At 34.3% G+C, this 27,567-nt stretch overlaps 1 protein-coding gene across 1 annotated transcript in view; it reads left to right on the top strand.

Moving 5' to 3' along the window:
• Positions 1-27,567, top strand: part of LOC132110280 (anaphase-promoting complex subunit 1-like) — a 49,835-nt gene that overhangs the window by 10,364 nt on the left and 11,904 nt on the right. The window contains 13 exon segments of the mRNA XM_059516851.1: positions 1,596-1,707; positions 8,666-8,789; positions 10,298-10,389; positions 11,567-11,637; positions 16,532-16,604; positions 17,102-17,280; positions 17,799-17,878; positions 18,662-18,780; positions 22,160-22,431; positions 25,403-25,637; positions 25,784-25,875; positions 26,879-27,013; positions 27,380-27,462. Of these exon segments, the coding sequence (XP_059372834.1) occupies positions 1,596-1,707; positions 8,666-8,789; positions 10,298-10,389; positions 11,567-11,637; positions 16,532-16,604; positions 17,102-17,280; positions 17,799-17,878; positions 18,662-18,780; positions 22,160-22,431; positions 25,403-25,637; positions 25,784-25,875; positions 26,879-27,013; positions 27,380-27,462 (1,667 nt within the window).

Below are 27,567 nucleotides of genomic sequence, written 5' to 3'. Positions count from 1 at the left end.
CATTCTGACGGCACCCATTCACTGCAGAGGATCCATTGCAGAGCAAGTGAAGCAATAACACATTTCTGCAAATATGTTCTGATGAACAAACATCTACGTCTTTTGTATCCTGAGTGTGGTTACATTTTTCAGCAATTTTTTTTTCCATTTTTGGGGGTAATTCCTTAAATATTCAGTAACATCATAGATCTGACCACATGAGAACAAAACTTGTTTAATAATAACACTTTTGTCTTCAGCAGAGCTGCTTTATAGCTGAATCATATTTATTTATAATTGACAAACTCTGCTACATCAACACTGTGATTGAACTGAATTGAATTAATTGTGAACTGGCTCGAGCTGAATATTTACACTGAAACTTTACACAGTAATTGAACTGAGCTGAACTGAATAATCACACTTTTGTCTTGTTGGAGCATCTTTTTGGCAGAATTTGCATCATTAATTTGGTTATTGTTCCTGTTAAGCTGCTTTGAAACTGTCTCTATAGTATCAAGCACTATATAAATAAAGGTGACTTGCTTGACCTTTTTGGTTATAAAGGTTATAGAAGGGATGAGCATTAACTTCCCTGAACCTGAGCATGCAACACCTTGCATTAGTGTTGTCACGGTACCAACATTTTTGGTACATATTCGGTACTGATACCAGTGAAAATCCATGGATCTGGAGTACCAGTTTCGGTACCAAAGCAAAACACAAAAATATGCTAATTAAAAAAACACACACACTTTTTATCACTAAAAATAAAACCAGTGCCATTCTTTATACTTATTTACATTTTGTGTTTAAAGTTTTTCTACAAGTAATATAATTATGAAAAACAGTAAACAAGTTTCACCCAAATTTTATTAGTCTTTTAATTAATGAAATTTAAACACATTTTATTTTTTGGTAAATAAAGGGGATTTGCTATTAAAATTAAACCATGGAAGAAATATTGTGTGATTTATTTCTTTAAAAAATAGTTTTATTAATTTTTTCAACAGTAGTAGCAGTATCACATACATTCTACTAAATAATAGTAATATTTCTAGCAAAACGCCTTTATGTAAAAATGAACTTATTTTGGCAGGCTATCGTGAATACCTTTAAATTGACACTGGTTTTACTCAAACGCGCTTCAGTCTCTGTAGTAAACAATCCATTCATTCATTCACACAGAGACGCGCAGAACATGCAGGATTCAGATTTCAACCAACTTTTGAGGCTTTTACAGATACTGGTCCACATGGAGATTTGATTTGATTAATTTATGCTAACTTTGACAAATTCCGTGACTGTCCATATTAAAATGTAAGTTTCATTTTCATGACTGGATTTTGTTTTGTACTGATTTTGAGATTCCATCCTCATTTTCTGCTTTGCGGAAATCATAGTGCTGTATGCATCAAGAACCGGGTTGACCAGGTACCCAGTACCACCGGTACTTAAAGAAACCCGGTACCATGACATTTTCATTTTTTTAGTACCGACTTGGTACCGAAGTACCGGGTCTTTTGACAACACTACCTTGCATGAGTGTTTAATGGTGTTTAATGGTACTCCTCATCTCCTGCTGTCAGGTTAGCATGTAGTCACCGGTGTTGGAGGTTCGCAGCTCGACACACCACCATGAGTCATCCCGGCTGGAAGACCCTCCCTTCCAGCAGGCCGCACCTCACATCCACAGCTTCAGAGACCCTGTCAGCAACAGTCACGCTGGTTAGTGCAGCGATTTAAAAAAATATATATACATATTTCCCATGAAACTGCTGTTTTAAATATTTAATGCACACTAAATGCACACAGTAAAACCAGACATTTAAAACCTTAATGTCATGATGAATTAAACATTATTAGGTTAAAAAAATGCACAGATAATTCTTCACACTAAGATCTATAACATATAAATTAAAAAAAAAAAAATAGTGTCAATTTTTATTTCATTTTGACAGACTGATACTTCAGTACATTTGATAATTAATGTATACTGGCTGAGACTGATATAATTACCAATGTATTTTGGATCTCTGCTATAAAGTTGTTTAGGAACATTATTTACTGTTTGGTTACAATATGTCCACTGTAAACAGTGAGTTTAATTTTTAAACTGTAAAATACTGTACAAATAAAAACCTTATTATAGTAGTTATCTTACTAGATATGGTAAAAACTGTGAATAAATGAGCCATTTTAAATGCGATTACATTTAATACTAATTTAATATTAATACTTTTATTTGTTGGAGGTGAAAAAGAAATGGTTTCTCTATAATTAAAAGTAAAAAATAAAAAGCTAATTTTACATTCAATGGTTTTTCATTTAAATATCTGTCTTTTACCTAGTTTTTCTTACTGGTTATCATATGGTTTTAAGCTACATCTCGTTTTGCAAAATGTATGTTCGTTTGAGTGCATGACATTCATCGTGTGGTTTTCTCATTAACACCTTTGTTTTAGCAAAAAACAGAGTTTAGTATTTCGGTAAGTTAGTATAACTTATCAGTTGCTGCGGTTTTTTTAATGGTCGATTTATGGTCGCCTTTTTTTTTTTTCTTCATTATTATGGACCGTTTATTCATTCTGATAGCAAATGAGGTGCGCCATTTGTTCATCTAATATCTGTATTTCAAAAGAATTAGTGTTTTGTTAAACAGCCGAGTGGGCTCGGTTTTTCGTCCAGTGCCAGTAATCTCAGAATGCCCGCATGTTTAGATGAATCTACCTGGTTCACTTGATATATCACTGTCTGGACATAAATGTGGCAGGTGCTTTCTAAATGCATTTTCAAAATGTCAAACAGGGTCAAGATGCTTGCGTTTGTGTTTGTACTGACCACTGCTGCTAAAGTCAGGAGCTGGTAATTGCTTTTGTCGTTCAGTGGCCGGCTGTAATTGAGGGCTGCCACAGTAACAGGACTTGACCGAAATGGCATGGCAGCTCAGACATGAGCACCAGGAGCCCGTCACTGTTTTGACAAGACTTAATAAGGTCTGGTCCCCTGCAGTCAGCCCCTCTGCATTGTCATTTCCCACTGAACGGCATGTCCTACCAGAAGAAATCCCCTCGCAGGCCTGTCAAAGCAATCTCACCACGTCCAACTTATGTGGGATGATAAGCTTGACTGAGAAAGGGTTTTTAAAAATAGCCAGCGTCTAAGGATTGTTTTCATCCAGGTCATTGTCGAATGCCTGCTGGAATTTTGCTGCATGCACTTGTTCTTTTACTTTCTATGCATTTCAGCAAAGGGAACAACAACAGCCCGGTTGAATTCGACCAGATATAAATAGCAACGTGACTCTTTTTGGTTTGGACTCTATGATGCAATAGCATTGCTAATTTAGTATCTGGCGCTAATTTCCGCCTCTCACTTTTCTTTTGTTCAGGAATTGAGTTCTGGTTCCATGTTAAGAATCACCATTCCTGAGGTGGCCACTTCAGATCTGGGTAAGAGAAAACACTCGCATAAATACAGTCCAACCGAGTGATGCATTACTTCACAGATACAGCACAGATCTGAGTCACAAGCTGTTTATGAGTTTGCCGGTCAAAACACTCATTTTAAAACACCCCACGTTCTCCTAGTGCCAGTTTTCAGTTTTTGTCTTTTCATGAAAATATCCTCTACATTAAGTCACTATTTGGTAACATTTAAGGATTAACTTGTTAATTACATTGGTTAATGTGAACAATATGTTATGTTATTTTCTTTATTTGAAAGGGGACAGTGTACATTAATAAACATTAAAACAATGTAAATGTACCCGAGTTAGCTCAAAAGTGCTAATTTTCATCGGTAGTCCCCCAGCCAGATTTAAACAAGGCAACCTTTAAAAATAATCACAAGTACAAAATCACGAAAAAAAGAAAAGAAAATTGCATACAACACATTATGGTTTATAAATACAATTCATATAAAAATGATATAATATTTAAATACACACATAAAAGCATTAGTACCCACAAGTTTGGCTCTCTACAAGCCTTTTTGAATGACAAGGACTCTCTAATGGTTGCCGGCACTGTGGTCCATTGCTGAACTGCTCTTACGGAGAAGACGGCCTGACCAAAAGCTGTTTTTCTCCGGGGTATGATGCAGTCTTCCCTCACTGCCCCTCTAGTTACCCTAACCTCACTGGATCTAAAATGTATAAAATCACACAGTTGAGGAGCTGCTAAGCCATATCTAATTTTATAAATTAAACAAATGTTTTTGAATTTAATTAGATTATCCCAGGTAAGTAACTGATATTTCCTTAGAATACTACAGTGGTGGTAGTGGTATGGTTTTTTATCCAGTATTTTTAATGCTTGTTTGTATAATCTTTCTATTGGTTTTATTGTTGTAGACTGAGTATTGGACCAGCTTATTAAACAATATGTTATGTGGGATAAAATCATGGAAAAGAAATATAATTTAGCAGCTTATGTTGAAAGGAAATCTCTAATGAATCTGAAATTTGCTAGACTGAACTTAATCCTATTACTAACTTTTTTGATGTGAGTTTTGAAATTGAGATTTGAATCTATATATAATCCTAAATATTTATATTCTGTGACGACCTGTAACCTTTCTCCAGATATAAAATTTGAAGTTCTATATTTATATTGTTTTTAGAAAAAAAACATGGTAACTGTTTTAGATATATTCAATTGCAGGATTGTTCAAGCCAGATTGAAATCGATGAATATGTATTTACTAATATATTTAAAACCAAGAAATATCCAAAAGTATCATGTCAGCAGTCAGTTAATTTTAGTTAATGCACTGTGAGCTAACATGATGAACAATTAATACATAATTGTATTTATTTTAAGTAGCATTTAACAATGTTGCATTGAAAAGATATTGCTCAATGTCAGGTTATGTAAGCTATATGCAATATCTAATGTTAACAAATTATTTTTAAAAAAGACCTTTTTATGTAGTGTTATTGAATATTTTATAATGTCATATTTCTTAATTTTAAGTAATTTTAAAATTTAATGGAATAGTTCACCCCATGATAAATATTTGCCTCACTCTCAGGCCATCCATGATATAGATAGAGAGAGAGTTTTTTTGTTTATCAGAAAACATTTGGAGAAATTCAGTATTGCATCACTTGTTCACCAAAAGATCCTCTGCAGTGAATGGGTGCCGTCAGAATGAGAGCCCAAAAAGCTGATAAAAACATCACAATAATCCACAGCACTCCATTCCATCAGTTAAAAGTGAAATTCTGTGTGTTTGTAAGAAACAAATCCATCATTTAGAAGTTTTAACTTTAAAACATAATTTCTGGCAAAAAAAGGAGTTTGTATTTCTTGTCACTTCACTTGATGTTAGTTGATGGACTGGAGTGGTGTGGATGTTTTTATCATCTGTTGGATGGCACCCATTCACTGCAGAGCATCCATTGCAGAGCAAGTGATGCAATGCTACATTTCTCCAAATCTGATGAAGAAACAAACTCCTCTACGTCTTGGCTGGCATGAGGGTGGCACATTTTCAGTAAATTAAAAATTTTGGGTGATCTATTTATTTAATCATTGTCTTTTTCGTCTTGTCTTTGTTATTTTACAAAATCTTTGGCCATATCGGTGCTGTTTTGTAGTTATTTTGTAAAACTCGAATCCTGATTTTTTTTTGGCCATAAATGTTGTGCCCATGGATCTGTCTCTAATGAATGCAGTTACACTTTACTGCAAAGTAAAACTGTGAGTCATTCCAGACACTTTCTACATTTAGACATTTGACCTTTTCTAATGTGTTTGGCAGTAATATTCCAGGAAGTGTAAATGATGCATGCTTTGTTCATGTCATTAGAGCTGTTTGCTGTTGGTTTATACGGTTTCATTTTGAACCACCTAGCAACCACCCAAAGCATGCTGGCATCATGGCAATGACTTTGAATGGACGAACACTCACTGCATCCCAACTGTGGGTGCAGATTTTCCTGTGATGGATGTATTTAGTTTTTCTTGGCCTTTTGTTTTGAATTTATTGGATGCGACATCTACCCATTCAGCATTCTTGACAATTTTCTCAATTAATGCCAGCTTCCTGTTAATAACAAGTGCTTTAGTTTGAAAGTGGTGGGCTTTGTGCCGCTAATAAAGTGGCATTTTATTCAGCTCCATCCTGACCTTTCTCTGTTTGTTTGCTCATTAAGCTTCAGACGGAGTCATTGAGAGTGTGGTGGTGTGCTGCTGAACGATAACAAATCAGATAAAAGAAGATAATAGATATTCCTAATTCTTGTTTAGTTGTGAACAAATGCTAATTTCACTGGTATTCTATCCTGGTGTTCACAACTGTCGCTGTACTGCAGATTTATGAAACCGCAAAGTATCTCTGAGATGCATCACTGACCTCCAAGATGTGACTTGTGTCTGTCTTCAACAATCTGTGCGATCTTAGCATGTGGGACAAATCATGTGCCAAATTGTAATACTTTGGAATAGGTGTTTCTTTAAATTGCTCACCCAAAGTATGTCTTGGCAAAAGACCACAACATTTGTTTTTTCCTGGGAAACCCGCACACTTAAATATGGAAACCCACTTATAAAAAGACTGACTTCTTGCATCTGAGTTTAGTTTTCTCTCTCAATTTTTTATCTCACATTTCATACTTTTTTAATTCAGAGTTGATAACACAATTCCTGTTTTATCTCTAGCCATTCCCAGTATGCATCTCACAATTCTGACTTTTTTCTTTCTTTTTTTTACCAGAATATTCATATTGTGAATGTAATGTTTGATTTTATTCATCTAAAGGAATACAAAATGGAATGTACCAAAGCATTTCTTGAAATAAACATAAACATAAACATTCAAATATTGGAATTATAAATATGATGATTGTAAAATGCTCTACTGGATTATGAGGCAGCAACAACTTGTGAGCACAAGGTGCAGAAATCCAAACAAACGAGACCAAATCAAACCCCATGCAACTCCATCCTCAGATCTCAACATCCTCTTCCTCTGTATCAGGTCACGCAGTCAACACTTTGGCAAACAATCATCTGTTAACCCTCTCAAGTGTAGTGTCTCGCTCAGATGTGCGTTCCAGCTCCGACTGTGTTCTTTGAAGTGGCGGCCCCCTCCGTGTGCACTCTTCTATAGGATCTCCTCCGCGTGCAACCTTCATCTCCATTCTCTTCACCTACACTTTTATTTCTGACCTACACACGTGGGGTTCAATGTTAATCTAATAACATGGTATTAATTCATCAGAGGTCGGTGGTGACAGCTGACTAAATAACATGTTTTAGTGATGTTTGCTAAGGGAATTATTACAATTGCTTATGCATGGGTTTAGCAATTTGAACAATTACTAAACTTCTATGTTTTTGTTAATTTAGTTTTAGCACAAGTATGAATATGAAAAGAACATTGCTTGACTGAAACATGCATTTCGTGATGCAAACAGATCCTTTCTTCCAAAAAAATTAGGCACCCCTTAAAAGAGATACAGTATTATAAAGCAAGAATTGTGAGAAATAAAATTAGAATTGTGTGTTATAAAATCTGTGTGTTTAAACGCAATTCTGAGAAAAAAAAGTTGGAATTACAAGATTTAAATATTTGTGACCCTGGAGCACAAAACCAGTCTTCAGTCTCTGGGGTATATTTGTAACAATAGCCAAAAAAAAAAAAAAAAAACACTGTATGGGTCAAAATTATTGTTTTTTTCTTTTATGCCAAAAAAAATCTATATTAGGATATAAAGAAAAGATCATGTTTCATGAAGATAATTTGTAAATTTCCTACTGTAAATATATCAAAACTTAATTTTTGATTAGTAATATGCCTTGCTAAGAACTTAATTTGGACAACTTTAAAAGTTATTTTCCCAATATTTACATTTCTTTGCACCCTCAGATTCCAGATTTTCAAATAGTTGTATCTCAGCCAAATATTGTCCGATCCTAACAAACCATACATGTATTGAAAGCTTATTTATTTATTTAGCTTTCATATGATGTATAAATCTCAATTTTGAAAAAATTACCCTTATGACTGGTTTTGTGGTCCAGGGTCACATTTGTGCTCCAGACATCAGTGATTCAGAAATTGTGAGAATTGTGTGTTTAAAAACTAATTATTCCAGGGAAAATAGTGTGAATTGTGATGTCTTATCAAAATTGTGAGATATAAATTTGGAATAATGAGAAAAAAAAAATCAGAATTGTGTATTATAAACTAGCAATTTTGAGGGGAAAAAAATCTGAAATCTGAGATGTTAGCTCAAAACTGTTAGATTGTCAGAAATAAAGTCAGAATTGTCTTAGAAACTTTGTGAGAGAACTCAGAATTGTGGATTTTAAACTCAACATTATGAGGAAAAATTTAATTGAATTGAATTTTAAATGGAATTAAAGAGAAAAAAAGTCAATTCTAAAAAGAATTCTATATTATAAACTTGCAATTTTGAAAAAAAAATATCTGTATTACAAGATATAATTGTACTCTTGACATGAATGATTCCTCCTATTTGTTTAGCTCTTTAAAGAGAGGTGTGTTGTTAAATGCTAGGTGATTTTTGCCCAGTGAGTGATCAAATGAGTTGAACAGTCACATAAGGACTCAAAAGGAGGCACTTAAGACCGGAATGTTCCAGAAAGCACCCGCTCCTTAATATTGTGTCAGTGACATTTGTTATTAACACCTCATCTTTCTTTTACTTCCACAGTCAAGCGTTGCCTGCAGGCCATCAGGTTTATTTTACCCAAGGACACTGCCATGAAAGTGCTGGTCAAGTGGTACAACAGTTACAACGCCCCTAGAGGTCCCAGCATGCACCTGGAGTGGAACCTGTTTGTTACATGCCTAATGGCAATGATGGGTTACAACACGGAACGACTGACATGAACACGCAATGTAAGTGTGTCTTTAGTTTGACCTCGCTGTCAGTCTTCGAGGATCGATCAAGCATTTAACAGAATTAAAATTGTACATTTACATGAAATATGTTTTTTTTTAATCAGATGTCAGGTAAGCACAGAAAACAATTTACTACACATTAAAACATCCACAACTGTAGCATAGCATATCCTAATTTTGGAATAGTAGATAGCTGTAATGTATTTCATTGTTTAATAAAATGTCAAGTGTATGTTGTCATGTGGAAATGAACAAAACAGCAGCGAGAGTTTAATTGGTTGCTGTTTGATGAACCTGTGTGGGTTTGAAATTTAAAAGTATTGTATTATAATACACAAGACTAGATGAGGCTGTTATGATAATCCTCTATTGACTCTTCGCTTGTGTGTATTGTTTGGGCCTCTTGTTTGTAGGTCAGCTTTAGGGCTAGGTAATATTTATCTCAATATTTTTTTAGTCTTTTAATGATATTGAATACATATCTCTATATATTTATTTGCTCTAAAATGGTCTCCGAAACCATGATTTCAACCAAATAATTCTTGAGACATGGCGCAGAATAAGTCTCACAATTTTACCTGCTTGTTTTAGAACTGGATACATTGTCACTTTCATGTCATTTATTCTTTATTCTATCAATAATATTATATTATATTTATATAGAATATTTAATATTCAGATATTATATTTATATTGTAATATATACAAATATAAAATACATTTAATATATTCCTTTACTTTATAAGCTACTTTATTTTCTATAACTTCTAGATGCTATGTTTTTAGACATGTTTATATTAACACATATTCAGAAGAGGTAAGAAAACATTATTTGGTGGAGTAACCCTGATTTTCAATCACAACAAATGAAAACATTTGTTATTTTGACCAATTGTCATTTTCTGCAAACAACAAAAAAAAGCTTGTCTAACAACACCAAACAGGCTCTATTTTTTTTAGCTATTTTCATTAACAAATCACGCTTATTTTTTGTTCCACTCCCGTCAGATTTTCTTCAGTAGATGACAATCAGTCTGAAACCATCCTGCATTCTCGATCCATTCTTAACCAAAGATATTTATCATTTTATTAATTTATTAATATTTGCAATGACAGTGCACCTTTTGATATATCTGATGGTATTGACACATATTGACTGAGGTAAAACCCATATTTTGTGAGAAACTGCCAGAAGCAGGAGGTCGTACCCAAAGAAAGATCATGTTTAGAACCTGTAGCTAACTTTTTACTATTTACAAAATAAAAAGCATTGTCAAATCATTGTGTTTTTCACAATATTGGCGAATACCACTCTACTGTAGTGTGTTAACTGTGCAGCATGAGTCACGCTCTGGTTTGGCTCTTATATTAGTTTTAGTATATATATTGACCGCCTGATGACTCTTTTACCCACTAATCATTTTTTCTCTCATTTCATTAGGGACCTTCAACTGGAGGATTTCATTGATCTGTACTGGCGCGATTACCCCTCATTCATCAAAACCTTCAAGGAGGCCTGCGTGATTGATCAAGGTACGAGGCCGATCAATGTGGTCGGGGCCCTTCATTAGCAGCTAAAGGCTTTTCTATTCATTTACCAGACAGTGCTGACTTGCTAGGAGTCCGGCCAGATTTAGGGTTTGAGTGACAGGCCTTGTTGCCATGGGCATTCTGTTGGTTGTGGGATTTTGACACACAAAATAGACATTGTTTTATTTTTCAACTTCAAGACTTGAGGTTAAACAGCCGTGAAAAGGTGTTGATGCATTTTCTATTGAAACACTAAGTTAGGGCAGGATTTAAAGTCTTGTCTTGAATATTTTTGTGTATATGCAGCTGAATCAGTGTTATTTAGGTATTATTCATATACTGTTCATTTTAATTACATTTATTTTAATTAAATGTTTTGTAGTTTTATGCACTTTATTAGTTTTGCCTTATTTTAAATATTACTATTTAGGCTTTTTATTTTTCAGTTCTAGTTTTTTATTATTTCCAGATAGTGAGTACTTCAACTTAAACTAAATGAAAATTAGAAATGAGAAAGTTAGAAAAAAATTATTTTTAATATTTTCATTTTCAAATTTTAATTTATAATATTTTAATAATTATTGCATCTTTTTTAAAATAATTTTGTCAGCTTTTTATAAATGCATGATGGAAAGTGCTTATTTTTAGATGCATTAACTGGTCATAAGTTTGTTTGTTTTTTCACCATGTACGATACCATTCAAATATTTAGGGCCATTAAGATTTTTTTTTTTTTTTTTGAAAGAAATAAAATGTTTAAATTGATTACATATTTTAACATAAATTCTGTTATGAAAAGGAATTAATTAGCAAGGAATAATAATTTAATGAATAATTAATATAAAATTAATAAAATTTAATTCTTCAGTGAATTTAATTCATCCTTGCTAAATAAAAGTATTACAATTCTCTACAAATTAATAAGAAAAAAATTCTAATCAATTTAAAGCATCTTTGCTGAATAAATTGTATAGTTTTATTTTTAAATAATTGCTGTTCTTTTTATCTTTTTTTATTCCTCAAAGAATCCTGAAAAAATGCAACATTGTTTCCACAAAATTATTAAGCAGCACAACTGTTTTAATAATAATCTTACTGATCCCATAATCATTTTTTCTGCTCTTGCACACTCTTACACTGCTGCCAAGTCTTTACATGTCATGTCTTTCATGATGCGCAGCTCAGATGGCCCGTGCTCCTGGACGGGGAAGCCCCGTGTGTGTTCAGCTGGCTCAGTCGCTGTCTGAGAGGGCAAGATGTGGTGCCTTTTCCTTATCTGCCTGGCATCTGTGAGAAAACCCAACTACTGGTGCTGGTAAGGACCCAAATCCTCCCTGTGCCACTAAATATGCTCTTCATGCCTGGTTTTACAGGTGCAATCCAGCTGTATTCTACAACCCAGTTGACTCCTGAAAAAAACAGGTGGTCACATCCTTCTCTGTTCTACCAGTTTACTCCAATTCACAAGCGCATGACTGTTATGAGAAGTTCCTTTAGTGAATCATTTATAAAGCCTTCCAAACTCATTTTGAACTCGACAAACTCACTGAATCAGTCAGAGCGGTTCTCTGACTCAATGATGTCCATCTCCAAATGAAGTTAATGGTTTGTTAAAATTAGTGTTATTACCGACTGCTAACTGTTATACGTCACGTTATAGTAATTTAGAGGATAGACTGCGTTTAAATCTGATTGTCAATCCCAAAACTCGCACAGGCTGAATTTATATAATCAAAAATATTACATTTTAATATAACCGTTTTTTAAATATTGTAAAACAAATTCATCCCTGAGATGCAAAGCTGAATTTTCAGCATCATTATTCCAGTCTACATGATCTTTCAGAGATTATTCTAATGCTCTGTTGTACTGCTCAATAAATATATTTTTAGGATACATTTTTTAAAACAGTTGTGCTGCTTAATATTTTTGTGGAAACCGTGATTAATTTCATTTTTCAGGATTCTTTGAAGAAAAGAAAGAAATCTTTTGTGACATTATAAATGTATTTGCTGTCACTTTTGATCACGTTAATGCATCTATTCTGAACAAAAGAATTGATTTCTTTTTTAAAAATCAGACTGACCCCAAACTTCTGAACGAGGGTTGGATGATGCCCAACAGGGGGCGCTAACAGTCAGCAGAGGAGCTGGGTGTCATGCCCTTAACTCACACACAGTCTATGGAAATGTCAAGCAGTTAGATGGCAAAGTCCTGCAAGCTAATCATAATGACATTTCATGAGCGCGGAGTCATACCTGGGCGTCCTCCGCGTCTGTGAGGGTGTACGTGACAGCACAGATGCCCCAACTTAATCAGTCCATGGAAGTGGTGGTCTGAATCACTCGATAGGGCAGTATTAGGGGTCACGGGTGTCATGGTGAGTGTGTTTGTTTCTGTACTTCCTTCCATCAGGCAAAGTGAAGTGACGCACAACCCCACTGAGGTGCTGACAAACCGTTACGCAATTATGGGCCGTGTTTACCCTCCCGTTCCCGTCCCTTAGATTAGAGTCCAGAACATTAGAGCATCCATTTTATCCCTTCATACTTACACTCTCTCTCTCTCTCTCTCTCGTTTCCAGCCCCTTTCTTTCTCCCAATTATATTAGTGGTAATTGCTAAGGAAAGCATCAGCATTTCGAAGGCTCACGCAAAAGATTGTGGTTTTGCTTAGTGGGTTTCTGAGGAGAGGTGAGTTGTTCTTTTTCTAAGTTATCAGACTTAATATTTTTACCTGTCTGGACACTTAAACAGGTCAAATAGTCCCTTAGGCATTGAAGAAAGGACCCAAGCCCAATCTTTACTGGCAAAAATTTGGTGTAGGATTTATATTAAAACAATTTTCCGTCAAGAATTGCTGGTACATTTCCCAAAGCATTACAAAGAATTAAAAATGATATTTTGAAGTAGAAGATAAGTATAAGTGTTGTTTAAGTATATTTATATACTCTTTATATACCATTTTGAATTAGCTTTTTTTTTTTTTTTAGTTTTCATGACAATTAAATTTTCTTTTTAATATAATTTAATGTGCTTTTGACAAAAAAAATATTTCTAAATAGGTTTTAGCTTTTTTTGTTAATTTTAGAAGTTTCAGGTAATTTTAGTACCTCAGCATAAACTTATTAAATGTATTTTTATGTTGCTTTATTTAACAGTTTTACTCACTTAAGTACTTCAGCTTCAACTTTTTTTAAGGTCATGCTTTTCATCTAATATTTCATTTTATCCAAAAATTATATCTTTATTTCAATTACCGAAAATGATTTTTTAATAATGTTCCACATAGTTTTAGTTTACAGTAGCAACACGGTTTATTACTAGATAAAATGTGAAATATGTTGTATTAAGACAATAGTAAAATAGTTTATCATAAGACAAAAACATTTTACAAAAAGGTGTCTGACTATTTTAATTGTTGACGTTACTTTTAATTTTTATCGTGCTTCTAATTAAAAATGTATACGTTTAAAGTTTCAGGTAATTTTAGTACTTCAACATAAACTTATATTCATTAGTTGACGAGGCAAAAGTTTAGAATTTTGATCTTATATTTATATTGTATTTTGCTTTTTCAGTTAGCAAAATGTATATTTATTTATTTATTTTTTTTGTTTTAATAGTTTTAGTTTAAGTTAACAGTAACCATGTTGGGGCGATGTTGTGACTAAATCTAAACCGTTTTGCTGCTTTATTTCTAGCTTTATTTCACTCAATAAAATCAGTTTTAAAAGTATCAGTTAACAACAAAAACATTGGAACAGATTTCGGGCCAATAAAATTACACTTCCTGCTTTATTTCTCAAGTACATTTCTATGATTTTTTAGATGCATTATAATTTTTTATTCATTTTTTTCTTCCTCCAAATAATTTCAATTTCTCAGCTGCGTTTGAAGTTGATGTTCTGATTGAGCCGTATTACCTGTGAGCTGTGAGTGTGATGCATGTAGTCATGTATGTGGTTGATGACAGTGCTTCTGCGTAGCGTCATGATGAAACATGTTCATTCTCCCCTCACACGACCAGACGGAGTGACTGTCATGACAGCAGCAAACCAAAACCACACAGGTGCTGTCCCACTGCTAATATTAACTCTCTTTTTACTCCCTGTCCTCTTCCTCTTCCCTTCTGTCTGTCTCTCAGAGTTATGCCCTGTATAGGGTTGGAGATGAAGATGCGATCTCGACAAACATGTTGAAATACGTCTCCAGGCTGTCCACAGGCCACTTGGATATGTGGTCCTGAATCCGATACGTATCCGATCTTTTGAAAAGCGACCTCCGTCTGAACGGCCAGGCCACATGTATCCGACCCGTATGTCATTGATACGCTACAAACATCATAATTCTGCGTTGAAGTAGGCGGGAACGAGAATATAAACTGATGAATTCTGTATTAGTGAAGCCACTCACATCAGTATCCCACCACTCCTGGCTGCGACTCCGCACCCACACGTTTCTCTGTAGCGACGTTGCTAACACTACTCCACAAAACACCATGGCCAAAAACCTTGCTCTCCTCCTCCTTTTTAATTTTCTTCTTAAAATGAGAAGATTGTAATTGTGCTGGCTCTGTTGGGAAAATAACTTTAATATTGCAAAAAGAGCTCCGCTGTTGACTACACTGTTGTTGACATCCATGTTTAACGTTAGCTACTTCCGCAAACAACGAGTGACGTCGTTGAGCGTTGAGTACTCTTCTGCGCATGCGGGTCACTTCTGGGTCATTTCACGTTCACACAGGAGATCACATAAGGTCGCATTTAATTGGAAATGTGAACGACCTTGCAAAAAAATCGAATTTTTTCAAAAAAATCGGAATTGAGCATTAAGCCTTGCAGTGTGAACGTAGCCTTATAGTCTGAAAAATACAGTACGTAAAATTGGTTTTAGACAGAGTCTAAAAAACAAAAACTTTTATTATCTGTTTCTTTTTATATGTTTCTATATCTTTCTATTTTCTATAATAATAATTATCAATAATGGGACAAAAAATGGGACACATTTTTTGTGTTTAATCATTTAGCAGACTCTTATCCAAAGTGAGTTACAAATGAGAAGAATAGAAGCAGTCAGAACAATAGAAGCGATACAGATTTATGTGCATCCTAAGTAGTACTATTGTTTTATATACTGATAGTTTTCATGAGCGCTTATCAAATGACCAGTGTATCTTGCTGTTTATTTTATTTTTTCGAACCTGCGCTACAATTCAAAATCATACTAATATGCTGATTTGCTTCTCAAGAAACATTTCTTGTTATCAACATTGAAAATAGTTGTGCATTATATTTTTGTGGAAACCATACTTTTTTATTTATTTAGAGTGAACTGAAAAGTTTGAAAGAACAGTATTACTATCATGACAACTCTCTGAGGATTTTAGCATGGTAATGGTTATATGACAATGTTAATGTGTTTAATCTTGGCGGAATAGATCCGTTGTTGTAGATTATTGCTGCTGTAAAGCAAAGAACTTGCTACTGCCAATACACAGACCAATACGCTGCTGTGAGTATTTAAGACATACTGCTGCTGCACAAATAGCGGGTGGAGCTGGGGAAGGTGGAGGGTTTCACTGCTAAATGCTTTAGTGAATGCTAACCAGCCATTTAAATGTAAAGCACCAAGCTCTTTGGCTGTGTATCCAACATTGTTGTATGCAACAACGCTGTGAATATTATCAATTTGCGTTAAGGATTTGGTTTTTGGGATTTATTTGAAATTAAAATCGTTTGTAATATTAAAATGTCTTTATTGTCACTTTTGATCAATTTAATGCATCCTTGCTGAATAAAAGTATTAACTTCCTTACAAAAAAAAAAAAAAATTACTGGCTCTAATCTATTGAATGGTAGTGTATATTTTATTTTATTGTTACATTTTATTTTTTCATATTTCTAGCTAATCAAATGCATTGGATAATGTTAAAATGAATAAATATCCTTACTGTTTTAACACATTTGGTCCATGTTTTCACAGGGCAAAAGAAAAACACGTTTGATCCTTTTCTTAGAAGGTACCTATGGTTTATGATTATTGTCATGTGCCGTATGTTTGTTTTCCTAAATAAGTCTCCGCTCTTAAACACTAGTCAGCTGATTCATTTTCTCCAGTGCATTTGATTGTTGGGTGTTTCACAGGCAGAGCAGCGTGAAGCCGCTCCTTCATCTGGATGCCTGGCTGAGAAGCTGGTGCTGTGGTTGACCTCTGCAGGTCAGGGACAAAATCAACACAAGTACACACCTGAAAATATAAATGCTTGGCCAATGCATTGCAAGTCCCAAACTTAACATGCAGTACCACAGTACTCAAGGGGACAATAAAGTTTCCTTCCCATATCATTAATTAAAATCGTTATTTCAGATAAGCTAGGTATAAACATGTAAACAGTTCAACTTTTACTTGCTTAGCCTGATTGTGTTGCTATGCCATGCCATTAGTTTCCCTGAAAAATTCAGTGCATACTTCCATTTGGAAATTTCGAAAAGCAACAAGTAAAACTGAATTTGCATTCACATACATGAAGTATGTTTTATGCCTTATATCAGACTCGCTATCCTTCTTAAATTTCTATTAAATTTAGCTCTGAGTGTAGATCAGAGTCCTGCACGCCTTTGTTGGTTTACCTTAGTTTACATACGATTAGATATATTAGATCTTTATATCCTGTCACGAGGGGTGTGTGACTACACAGTATTTTTTTACTTCAGGATTTACATTGAAGGATCTGGAGTCGGTTCCGTTTGGTGTGGCTCTGCCGATCAGAGACGCCATCTACCCATGCAGAGAGCATCCCTGCTCTGATTGGTCTGAGGAGGTCTGCCCTCTGATTGGGCGACAGGACCTGACAAAACAAGCTCACAAAGTGACCCTTGCCAATCGTAAATCGGTAAGAAAGTGAATTGGTTGTAAAGGAACAAGTTCTTTCTTTGACTTTTGAATTGTATTATTATTACTGTTTTGGAAAGTGAAAATATATTAATATTTATAAATACTGTAATGAGTACTAATACTTGAATTAGCTTAGTTTAATTTAATTTTGTAATCTTTAGTGATGTGATTTTGTAATTTTCATTGAATTGGATTTTTTTTTTTTGCATTTGTATTTATTTTTCAGTTTTAAATTTTACATTTAAATAATTTTAGTACTTTTTTGTAAGGACTAGTTTTTCATCACATATTTTATTTAATTTAAGCTTCATTCAGCTTATTTTTTTAATAATGTTCAACATAGTTTTAGTTAACAGTAGTTTATTACTAGATGAATGTCTGTCTGAATAGGGCTGAAATCTTGAATATGGTATTTAAGACCGGTATTCTCTAGTTTTGAATGTGTAATTACTTTAATTATGATATGAAGTGAATGATGCATTATAAAGTAAGTATAAAAGAACTGAATTGTTCCAGAGCTCCAGACCTGTCCGGGTCAATGTGCCCCACTTGCCTGAAATCAGTGATCTTGAGTGCATAGAGGAGAAAGAGAACAAGTGAGCATACTCTGATACTTCTGCACACTCTTCAAACTAAATCTTCTTTTTTGGCATCTGTGGTTCCATTACGAACCTTTAACATCCACAGAAACGTTCAATTACACAGAGGGTTCTTTACAGTGGGAAGAGGTTATTTAGATTAGAAAATGGTTTGGTTCACAGAAAGGTTCTTTGGGGAACAAAGCGGATCTTTTATAGCATTCACTCTTCTTAAAATAAAGGTTCATATTGGCTTCTATGGTTTCATGAAGAACATTTAACATCAATGGAACCTATCCATTGCATAAAATATTTATTTATCTTTCTGCGATGCCATAAAAGAACCAGTTTTGGTTCCCTAAAGAACATTGCATAAAAGAACCAGTTTTCCTTAGTGTTAAATACATTTTACAGAACGTTTTTTTTTTCACTATGAAGAACCTTTTTTGCAATGGAATGATTACATTGATGCCCATAAACAATTTTTTTTTTTAAGAATGTATTGTGGAAAAGGGTTCTTCATATTGAACAAAAAAAAAAAAAATGGTTCTGTTGGAACCGTTCACAGAAACCCAAAATTATTCTTTTGTGGCTTCACTGCCAAAACCTGCCCTTTATTTTTAAGATTGTTGCTGTGAAAATGTGCTTTTTGAACGTTTATTTTTAAGAGCGTAGGTTTCTGTAAGAACTAAGTTAAGAAAGTAAACACGAATGTGCTGAAATGCACCCTGGATGTGTTCTCCAAATCTGCACCCTTCTCTACATTTAAATTCAGCATTGCTTTTTGTATTTTTGTTGCAGGCTGCTGCAGTTGTGCCAGCGCACCATGGCTCTTCCGGTGGGACAGGGACTCTTTACTATTTTCTCTTACCATCCTGTGCCAACTGAACCACTTCCTATGCCCAAACTCAACCTGACTGGTACTCTCATAAACCACGGCCCATGCTTTTGAAGTGTCCTAATGAATAGCTTTACAGGGCTAGCAAACAGTTTTTAAGAGCCCTGTTGAATTTAGTTTGGCTGTAACTGCCCAGACGTTGAAAACCTCCCACCATTCCCACCACAACGTTTTATCTTTCACTCTATCTTCAACATTTTCATGTCAGTTAAAGAGAAAATGTTTGCCCAGGTCCCTTAGTGGTCTTTGCTGTCTTCTAAGGCAAGCATCATCATTGCCTAAACGGTGCCTGAACCGATACTTCTATAAAATTAAATAAATAAAATTAAAAAAGCCTAAAAAGGATAACATTAAAGAACATTAAAAAGATTGAAAATAAATCCATAGCATTCACACGCTCCTTGGATACTCTCATCCCAAGCTTCCCTTACTCTAAGGCTAATAAATGTATTTCATGATCTGAGTCATCGTTTCATAGAAAACCACACGTAATGTTTCTACTGTATCTCTATCAATCACTCTGATATTTAGTTAAAATGAGTGCTGTCTCCCTGTCTTTAATCAGTCCTGTGAATTACTTTATGCTCATTCTTTATAAAGTAGCAACAATGTCGTTTGTAAAGTACAGTGTTAGGCACATTAGTATTTTCACCCCAAAAAAGGGTTTTAAGCCAGTTATTAATATCTTTTGCTGTATTGTGTCAGTAGGAAATATCAGTTTACATTTCCAACCATTCATTTTGCCATTAATTTTAATAATAATCTAGTGAGATTATTGAATGCACATGCAGTCTGACAACAGACTGCCTAAGACTAATACTTTTGCACAGTAGTGTATGTATAAAGTACGTATAATTAAATTAAGTATATTTAAATAAGTGCAATGCGTTCATTATGTGTTAAGGGCTAGATTTTCGCTGGAGGAAACAGCTGCGGTATGAAGAGCGGTGAACAGAGAAAACTTTACAGTAGATGAGAAACCGATTTCTCCCTCGTGACCTTTTGTAAACTGTATTTATGACAAAGAACTGCACAGATAAAGATATTCTATCAATCTATCGATAAACACACACCTCGTGTCCTTTGTTTCTGTTCAAGTCTGCTCGTGCTGCTCCGGTCTGCTGAAAAACGGAGAGGAGACAGGTCTGCTGGCGTTTTCATATGACATTTAAGCGGACTGTATAATAATAATAATACAATAATAATAAAGTAAAGGGTTTTCTTTACTCAAAAAGAAAAAAATAGAGATCTAACGCTTAGTCACAGCCAATACAGCATCATCTTCTCTAGATTTTGGCCAAATGTAAGATACTTAAAAAATAAAAAAATCTATCAACACTTTAAAGACATCAAACTATTTTTAAGATATTTAAAAATGTTTGCTGCATTGTAAAAAAAAATAGACACGCATAAGATTGCGTTTTGAGAGTGAAAAAAAAAAACTTGCGTCACGGCTCACATTGCATTTTATTAGCCCTATTACTTCCGAGATAATGAAGGCTAAAATGCCTGTAACTAGTCTAATCTAAAATGTTTAAAACATTATAAAAACAGTTATTAGTTTATCTCCAAAGCAAATCCTCTAAAGGCTATAAAAACCTCAATCCAAAAACAAATTAAAGGTGAAGCTGATGCCTACCTCTCTCATTGGGCAGGAATCCAAATGTTTCCATGTTCCCTACATATCTGGATGCTAAAATGTTATTTATTATATAGCGTTTGTACTTTCAGTTATTATTATTTAAAATAATCTTGTCGGTTAACGGTTGTTGGTTAGGAAAAATAACGAAATTAACATCCCTAGTCAGTAATGTCACAGTGCAAAGAATATAGAATAATAGTTAGTAATAAGTAACGCTGTATTTGCGTCCGAAAGTCGGACTCCAAATTTCATTCTAAGAATTACTTTAAGGTTAATACAGCAAATGAAAATTGTTCAGCTTACGGTAAATTTGAGAAGCTCCGCTAGGCTATTTTCCCCTCACTCCACAACAAATCATTTCAATTAACAGTATTTAGAAAAGAACAGGAATTAAAAATATAAGAAGCTATAGCATATTAACGACAAACCAAAACTAATTAATTTATGCCAAAACGAAACTCAAACCAACGTTGTCTCATTCAACACAAAATCAAATGTTTCAGTATTCGCAATGTATTTGAATGCCAAATGATTATAAAAAATAGCCTATAACAGTGTTTATTATAGTTTGTGTATATATATATATATATATAAGTATATGTATGTGTATATATATATATATATATATATATATATATATATATATATATATATATATATATATATATACTTTTTCATTAAAAAAATTATACTTTTTTTATTAAACTTATACTTTTAAAGTATGTTTATATATATATATAAACGTATACTTTTTTTAGAGAGAAAAAAAGATTATTTCATTCAGAAATAGACATGATGATGTCCAATGCCATCGGCGAGCAGAGCCGTTTTTGCGCTGCTTCATCAGGCCTAATTTGGTCTTAATCCGGCCCTGAAGGCGGTGCATTGCCATTGCGATTTACCTATGATGAGTTCACAGCTGAGCGGACATTTCACTCATTGGCTTCAGAACATTTGCGTATGCTGTACTGCTGGAATTGGTGAATTGGTTGACAGCTAATTTTAAATGTTAAATGGAACGATAAAATAACGTTATTTACCGGTTAATGGCCATTTCAATTTTTCGATTCTGTTCGGAACTATAAAATTTGATTTCGTTTCTGTTTCTGTTCCTGTCAAAATTTCATTCGTTTCCGGTTTTCGTTTTCGTTCCTTGAACTGGTTCAGAGCCCTGTTTCAAAATGCATTTATTCAAACAGCTTACAATCCTAATAAATCCGGTCATTGTGAAAACAATTCAATGTATTTGGTTAGAATGTATGAACATTGTGAAAATATAGCTTGCTGTGGTATAAGCAATATCCATTTATTTAATGTGAGATTGAAATTGCATTGATTTCCTGATGATAAATGTATAAACATGGTTATTTTGCATTTAAAACAGTTTTTTAGTCCTATTGCAGAAATCTGACCTTACCTGTTACATTAATATATGACTTAATTTATTATTAGTTTAAAACTCTGTATTCCAAATGGACGGAGATTTTATTTGCAATTACATGGATAAGTACATAAATCTTAAATTTAATCCTAATTTTTTTTAAATGCACCCACAAGTGCAAAATAGCAAGTTTTGCATTGAAAACGGATATTTTAGTTAATGCTTTCTAGTATAATTTTTATTGGAAAAACCTCTTCCTCTGTGATTTAGTAGCTTAAGGGCACTAAAATGCTGCCTTTTTATGTCTTTCCTCACTTTCCCACAATTGTTTTTATTTTGTATGAATAACGTCCCTTCTCTTTTGTCTTCTCCTCCCAGGCCGCGCTCCTCCCAGGAACACTGTGGTGGACCTGAAAAGCGGTGACATCGATGTGCCGCCCAACATGACCAGCTGGCCCATCTTTCATAACGGAGTGGCGGCTGGTCTTAAGATCGCCCCTGCCTCTCAGGTGGAATCTGCCTGGATTGCATACAACAAACCCAAAAGTGCTGACCTGGCCAATGAATACGCCGGTTTCCTCATGGCCCTGGGCCTCAATGGCCACCTCACTAAACTAGCAACCTTTAATATCCATGACTACCTCACCAAGGTCAGTTACAGCCTCAGTTGGGGGCTTATGTTGATTGTAGTCTTTATGAACTTCAATAATGAGTTTTAGGTATAGAAAATGACCCTGCAGGGAACATGGGCAACAGGATATGATGGTCCAAGGATATTTTATTATTATTTATAAAATATAATTAGAAGTTTTAGTATTTTTTTTTATTAATATTTTTTAATTAATATTTTTAATTAATATTTTTTTTGATAATAATTGTTATTATATTTCCACTTTTCATAATAAAGAATAATTTTTATTAGTATTTTAGTATTTTTATTGTCATTTTTATTTGTAATATCAAAAAGAGGTTTAATTTTTTGTTTTAGTTTTCATTTATCAATTAGTAATTTTAGTGCTTCAACTCAAACTTAGTATTAGTTTTTAGTTTCAGTTAATGATCATATTAATGTATAGCGCACTCAAACATATGATCCGCAGCTGTTTGCCACAGATGCAAAATTTATCCATTTCTGATTTCAAATCCAAACGTTGGTCCCGAAAATGCTTTTTTAGGAATTCTGATACTGTTTTCACGCAGAACAGTAATACAATCTTTCATAGACGTTTTAAATGCAATAAATATAAGCAAGAGTATGTGTGAACCTGGCGTTATGTGTGTGCTCTTTGGGTGTGCATGAGCGCACCGTCTCTAGTAGAGCAAGGTTACTGGCAAGAATTTAAAAGATATTCAAATTATGATCTTTAGTGATGATGCAACACTGCCTTGATTGTGCAAATGACAATTCCTGTGTAAACTGTGCAGCTTGCTTTTAGTGCAGACACGATGTGCTGATTTGAAGCAAATTTGCGCATTTAGAGAGGGAAAGAGAGAGAGAGCCGTGGTGATTCACTCACGCTCACTCACAGTCCCGTGCCGGACTGAGATGTCATGTCCGGTTGTGTCATCAACTTGAGATGGGTTTATGAGATCGGCCTTTATAGAGACCTTCCAATTAAACTTCATCAAGCCATTATCGGCCGATTGGAAGCCCAATCAATCGGAGCACCCTTACTACTCACGCTGACGACTTTTCACAAATACTAGGTAAACGTCTCGGAATTTAATATAGATACATTAATTGACACTTTCGGATTGGTCATATGACCCTTTTTTTATTTTTTTTTTTATAAACACTGGTTTTGCAAGCGTATCAATGCAAGTGAAACACAAAATCTAGTGTGACCACCATCGGCAGATGTTTACTAAAGATGGCCCAGATAACCAATTCCTTACAGCATGTGACGAATCCAGACATTCAGATGTAGCTAACCGGATGATTCACCTGCGCTTATCTACAATACAGATCTAGGTGGAAATCAGAAGTTTGTGGGCGATGTTAATTCTAGAGAAATGAAACCAATCTGGCATAATGACTTTTATTGGAACTGAAGAAGTTATTAAGAAAGGTTAGGTTTTGTTTAATTAGAATTGGACACTCGGTGATGAAGTGAACTGCAGAAGTAGGTTTAAAGTCGCCAAGATGGCATCTTTGCTCCTAATGGACCATCAGTTCATAGAGGCTCTTCCTGAAGGCCAGACTACTTTTCCTCTTCCTCCTCCTCCTCCTCCTCCTCCTCCTCGTAATTGTCTTATCTCACCATTTTTAGCATCGGAGCTGTCAGGTTTGCATGTTTTCTGGGGGTTTTGCTCTCATCCTGTTGTTTTTCTCACATGAAAGGCAAACGTAGAGCCGAGTTTCATTCTGACAGTTCACAGGGCAGTAACGTGTGCTGCTCTCTCATTTCCAGTCAGGCCAGGCTTTGTTGATACTTTCTGTGCTCGCTGAGCGTATCTGTAATCTATAAGATATATCGAGCCTTTAGCTAGTTTGGTGTTTACACTGTCCGCTCTCACACGGAGATCTGCGGCCGGGCTTTCTAGTCTCTGGTAGTACTCCTGACGATTTTACAAGAATCTGGTAGAAAAACATCCTGTTTTACTTCATGCACATGTGAAAGTGAATGAATGAGTGAGTTTAATGAATGAATAAAGTGTTAATGTGAGTACCAAGGTTGCACAGCTCACTGTAAATTCATTCTGTGCTTGAATGGAGAGAGATTGCTATTTTAACTTTTAGTCAGATCGTGAAGTATGGTCACACTGATTCTGCCCAACTCTCTATCATATAAATCTTCATGCAAAACGCACAGGAGACTCTACCATGTTGCTAATCTAACTTTTGCATTGTTTGGGAAGATGCGGGTCATTGCTACCAGTATAATAACTGTGATCTGTGGCATTCGATTAGGATTCCATGATGTGGTGATAATTGCGTTTATGCGTAGTACATAGCACAAATATGGGGCAAACATATTTTATATCATGAATGATATAATTATATTTATTCATTTTTATTTATTTTATATTTTAAAGATTTATATATTTATTTGAATATTTAAGAATAATTATAATCAACATTTTGTTATTAGTCTATATATTTTTAATTAAGTATAATGTAAATATTTATGATTATTTTTATTGTATTAAAATATTATGCAATAATATAAAAAATAAATGAAAAATATTATTAAACCTATGAACAAAAACATAATGAAAAATATCACGATAAAATAAAAAATTATATGATACAACTTAATTTTTTAAAAATATTTGAATAGTACAAATAAATAGAAATATTTACATAATACTTAGACATGTTGACTAATGACAGTTTTTTTTATTATAATTATAAATATATATAAATCTTTAAAATATAAAATAAATATTAATATAAATATAATTATATAATTCATGATATAAATTAAAATGTTTGCCCCATATTTGTGCTATGTACTATGCATTAACGTGGTTATCACCACATCATGGAATTCTAATCCAATGCCACAGCTCACAGTTATTATACTGGCAGCAACGACCCGCATTAATTACTTTAATTACTATTATTATTATATATATGTTTTGTCTTAATGTTTTTTTTCCTTGTCTCCTCTGACTCAGGGTCATGAGATGACGAGTATTGGGCTGCTGTTGGGTGTTTCTGCTGCCAGACTGGGCACCATGGACATGTCCATCACCCGTCTGCTAAGCATCCACATTCCCGCGCTGCTGCCGCCCCCCTCCACCAAGCTGGACGTGCCTCACAGCGTGCAAGTGGCTGGTGTGGTTGGCATTGGCCTGATTTACCAGGGCACCGGCCACCACCACAGTGCAGAGGTGTTGTTGGCAGAGATCGGTTAGTGTGTGTGTGTGTGTGCGTGTGTGTGTGTTGGCATGAAATCAAATGAGCTGTTGTTTTCATTTGTGCTCATTCATGATTGAATAATTATTTAAGTGTCATATCAGAGTCTGTAACAGCTGTGTGCTGTGTTGTTTCCCAAGGACGTCCACCTGGTCCTGAGATGGAGTACTGTATGGACAGGGAGTCCTACTCCCTAGCAGCAGGACTCGCACTTGGCATGGTCTGCTTGGGAGTGAGTGTGTTTCCAAAGCATTTTGTGAATTCTATCCTGTTCCATGCACAGTCAGCAGCCAGCTTGGAGGAGCACAAAAATCCCTAAATTAACCACTTTTCCCACAGAACTAAAAGTGGACACACACCATCATTAATGTCTTTAGTCATGTGCAGTGTGCAACTTCTCAAAAATGTGTTTCGTCTTTCTGAAGTAGTATAAGGTTCCATTAGTTAACATGAACAAACAATGAACAATACATGTATTAAGCTTTGTTAATGTTCGTTAAAGAAAAAAAAGTTATTCATTGTTTGTTCATGCTAAATCACTGTGCATTAACTAATGTTAACAAGCACGACTTTTGATTTGAATAATGCATTAGTAAATGTTGAAATTAACATTAACTAAATGCTGTAGAAGGATTGTTCTTGCTTAGTTCATGTTAACTAAAGTAGTTACCTAACATCAATAACTAATGGAACCTTATTCTAAAGTGTTACCTTTTTTTTTTTTTTTTTTTTTTTGTAAAAGCATTATAATGTTATGTTATATATTTAATTAAATGTATTTTATTAAAAATATGTAAATATAAAAAAGTAATATAGTACTTAAAAATATGATATATATATATATATATTTCTTTTGTAATATGATACTGTAAAATTTATCTTTGAAAGGACTGAATTGAGCAAAAATACATGCAGAATAATCATTTTATGGAAGTAGAATTAAAATATAATAAGATTTAAATTTATAAAATGTAGTTTCTTTTATATATTTTTCATAATTTTGGTGTGAATTACCCATAAACACATTTTAATGCACACAAATTATGGGCTTTACACAAAGAAAACATACACAAAATGTGTAATATTTGAAATGGCATCTGCAGTAATTTGTTTTTATTTGTATTTTGCAGTAGCAGTGTTTATTATGAATAGCATGCATTGTGTGCATCTGTGAGAGATGGGAACCAGAATTATTCCCACGCTGACCCAGCTGATTGCTCTCTGCTTCTCTTCAGCATGGCAGTAACCTGATCGGGATGACCGACCTGAACGTGCCCGAGCAGCTCTATCAGTATATGGTGGGAGGTCATCGACACATGCATGCTGGCATCAACAGAGAGAAACACAAGTCTCCCAGCTATCAGATCAAGGTGGAGTCATGGCATAACCAGCAAAGAGCTTTTATTCATCTGGAGATTTCTATATGCTGAGAATGATACCACACCTCTCATGTGGTTGTGTTTGACAGTTTAAATAATCGTATGAGAAAGCAAGGGTTGTTTAGAACAAAGTGCTTATACTACTGACTGAGATAGTCTGCTGCAAATTCTTTAATTTAAATTGAATAGTAATTTTAAGAAAGTGGAATTAGATGGTATGCATAAGATTTCAAATGACATATACAGAAATTTGTATTTATATTTTAATAAATTAGTATGATAGTATCTTACACTTACACTGGATTATCTAACAAGGTTCAGAAAGCAACACAGATTAAATGTAGCTGTTTTCATTAGGAGGGTGACACTATCAATGTGGACGTGACCTGTCCTGGTGCAACACTTGCCCTAGCCATGATTTACCTGAAAACAAACAATAGGTGAGTTGTAATGGAAAAACATTAATATAGGATTAAAGTAAAATTCCTGTACCACTGGCATAGTGATATTTTAGCATTATCTATATACTATTCTGGCTTTACAAT

The sequence above is a fragment of the Carassius carassius genome, chromosome 30 (assembly GCF_963082965.1).
Source record: "Carassius carassius chromosome 30, fCarCar2.1, whole genome shotgun sequence".
NCBI lineage: Eukaryota > Metazoa > Chordata > Actinopteri > Cypriniformes > Cyprinidae > Carassius > Carassius carassius.
The sequence above is the reverse complement of the archived record's forward strand: the minus strand, read 5'-3'. Positions and strand labels throughout refer to the sequence as shown.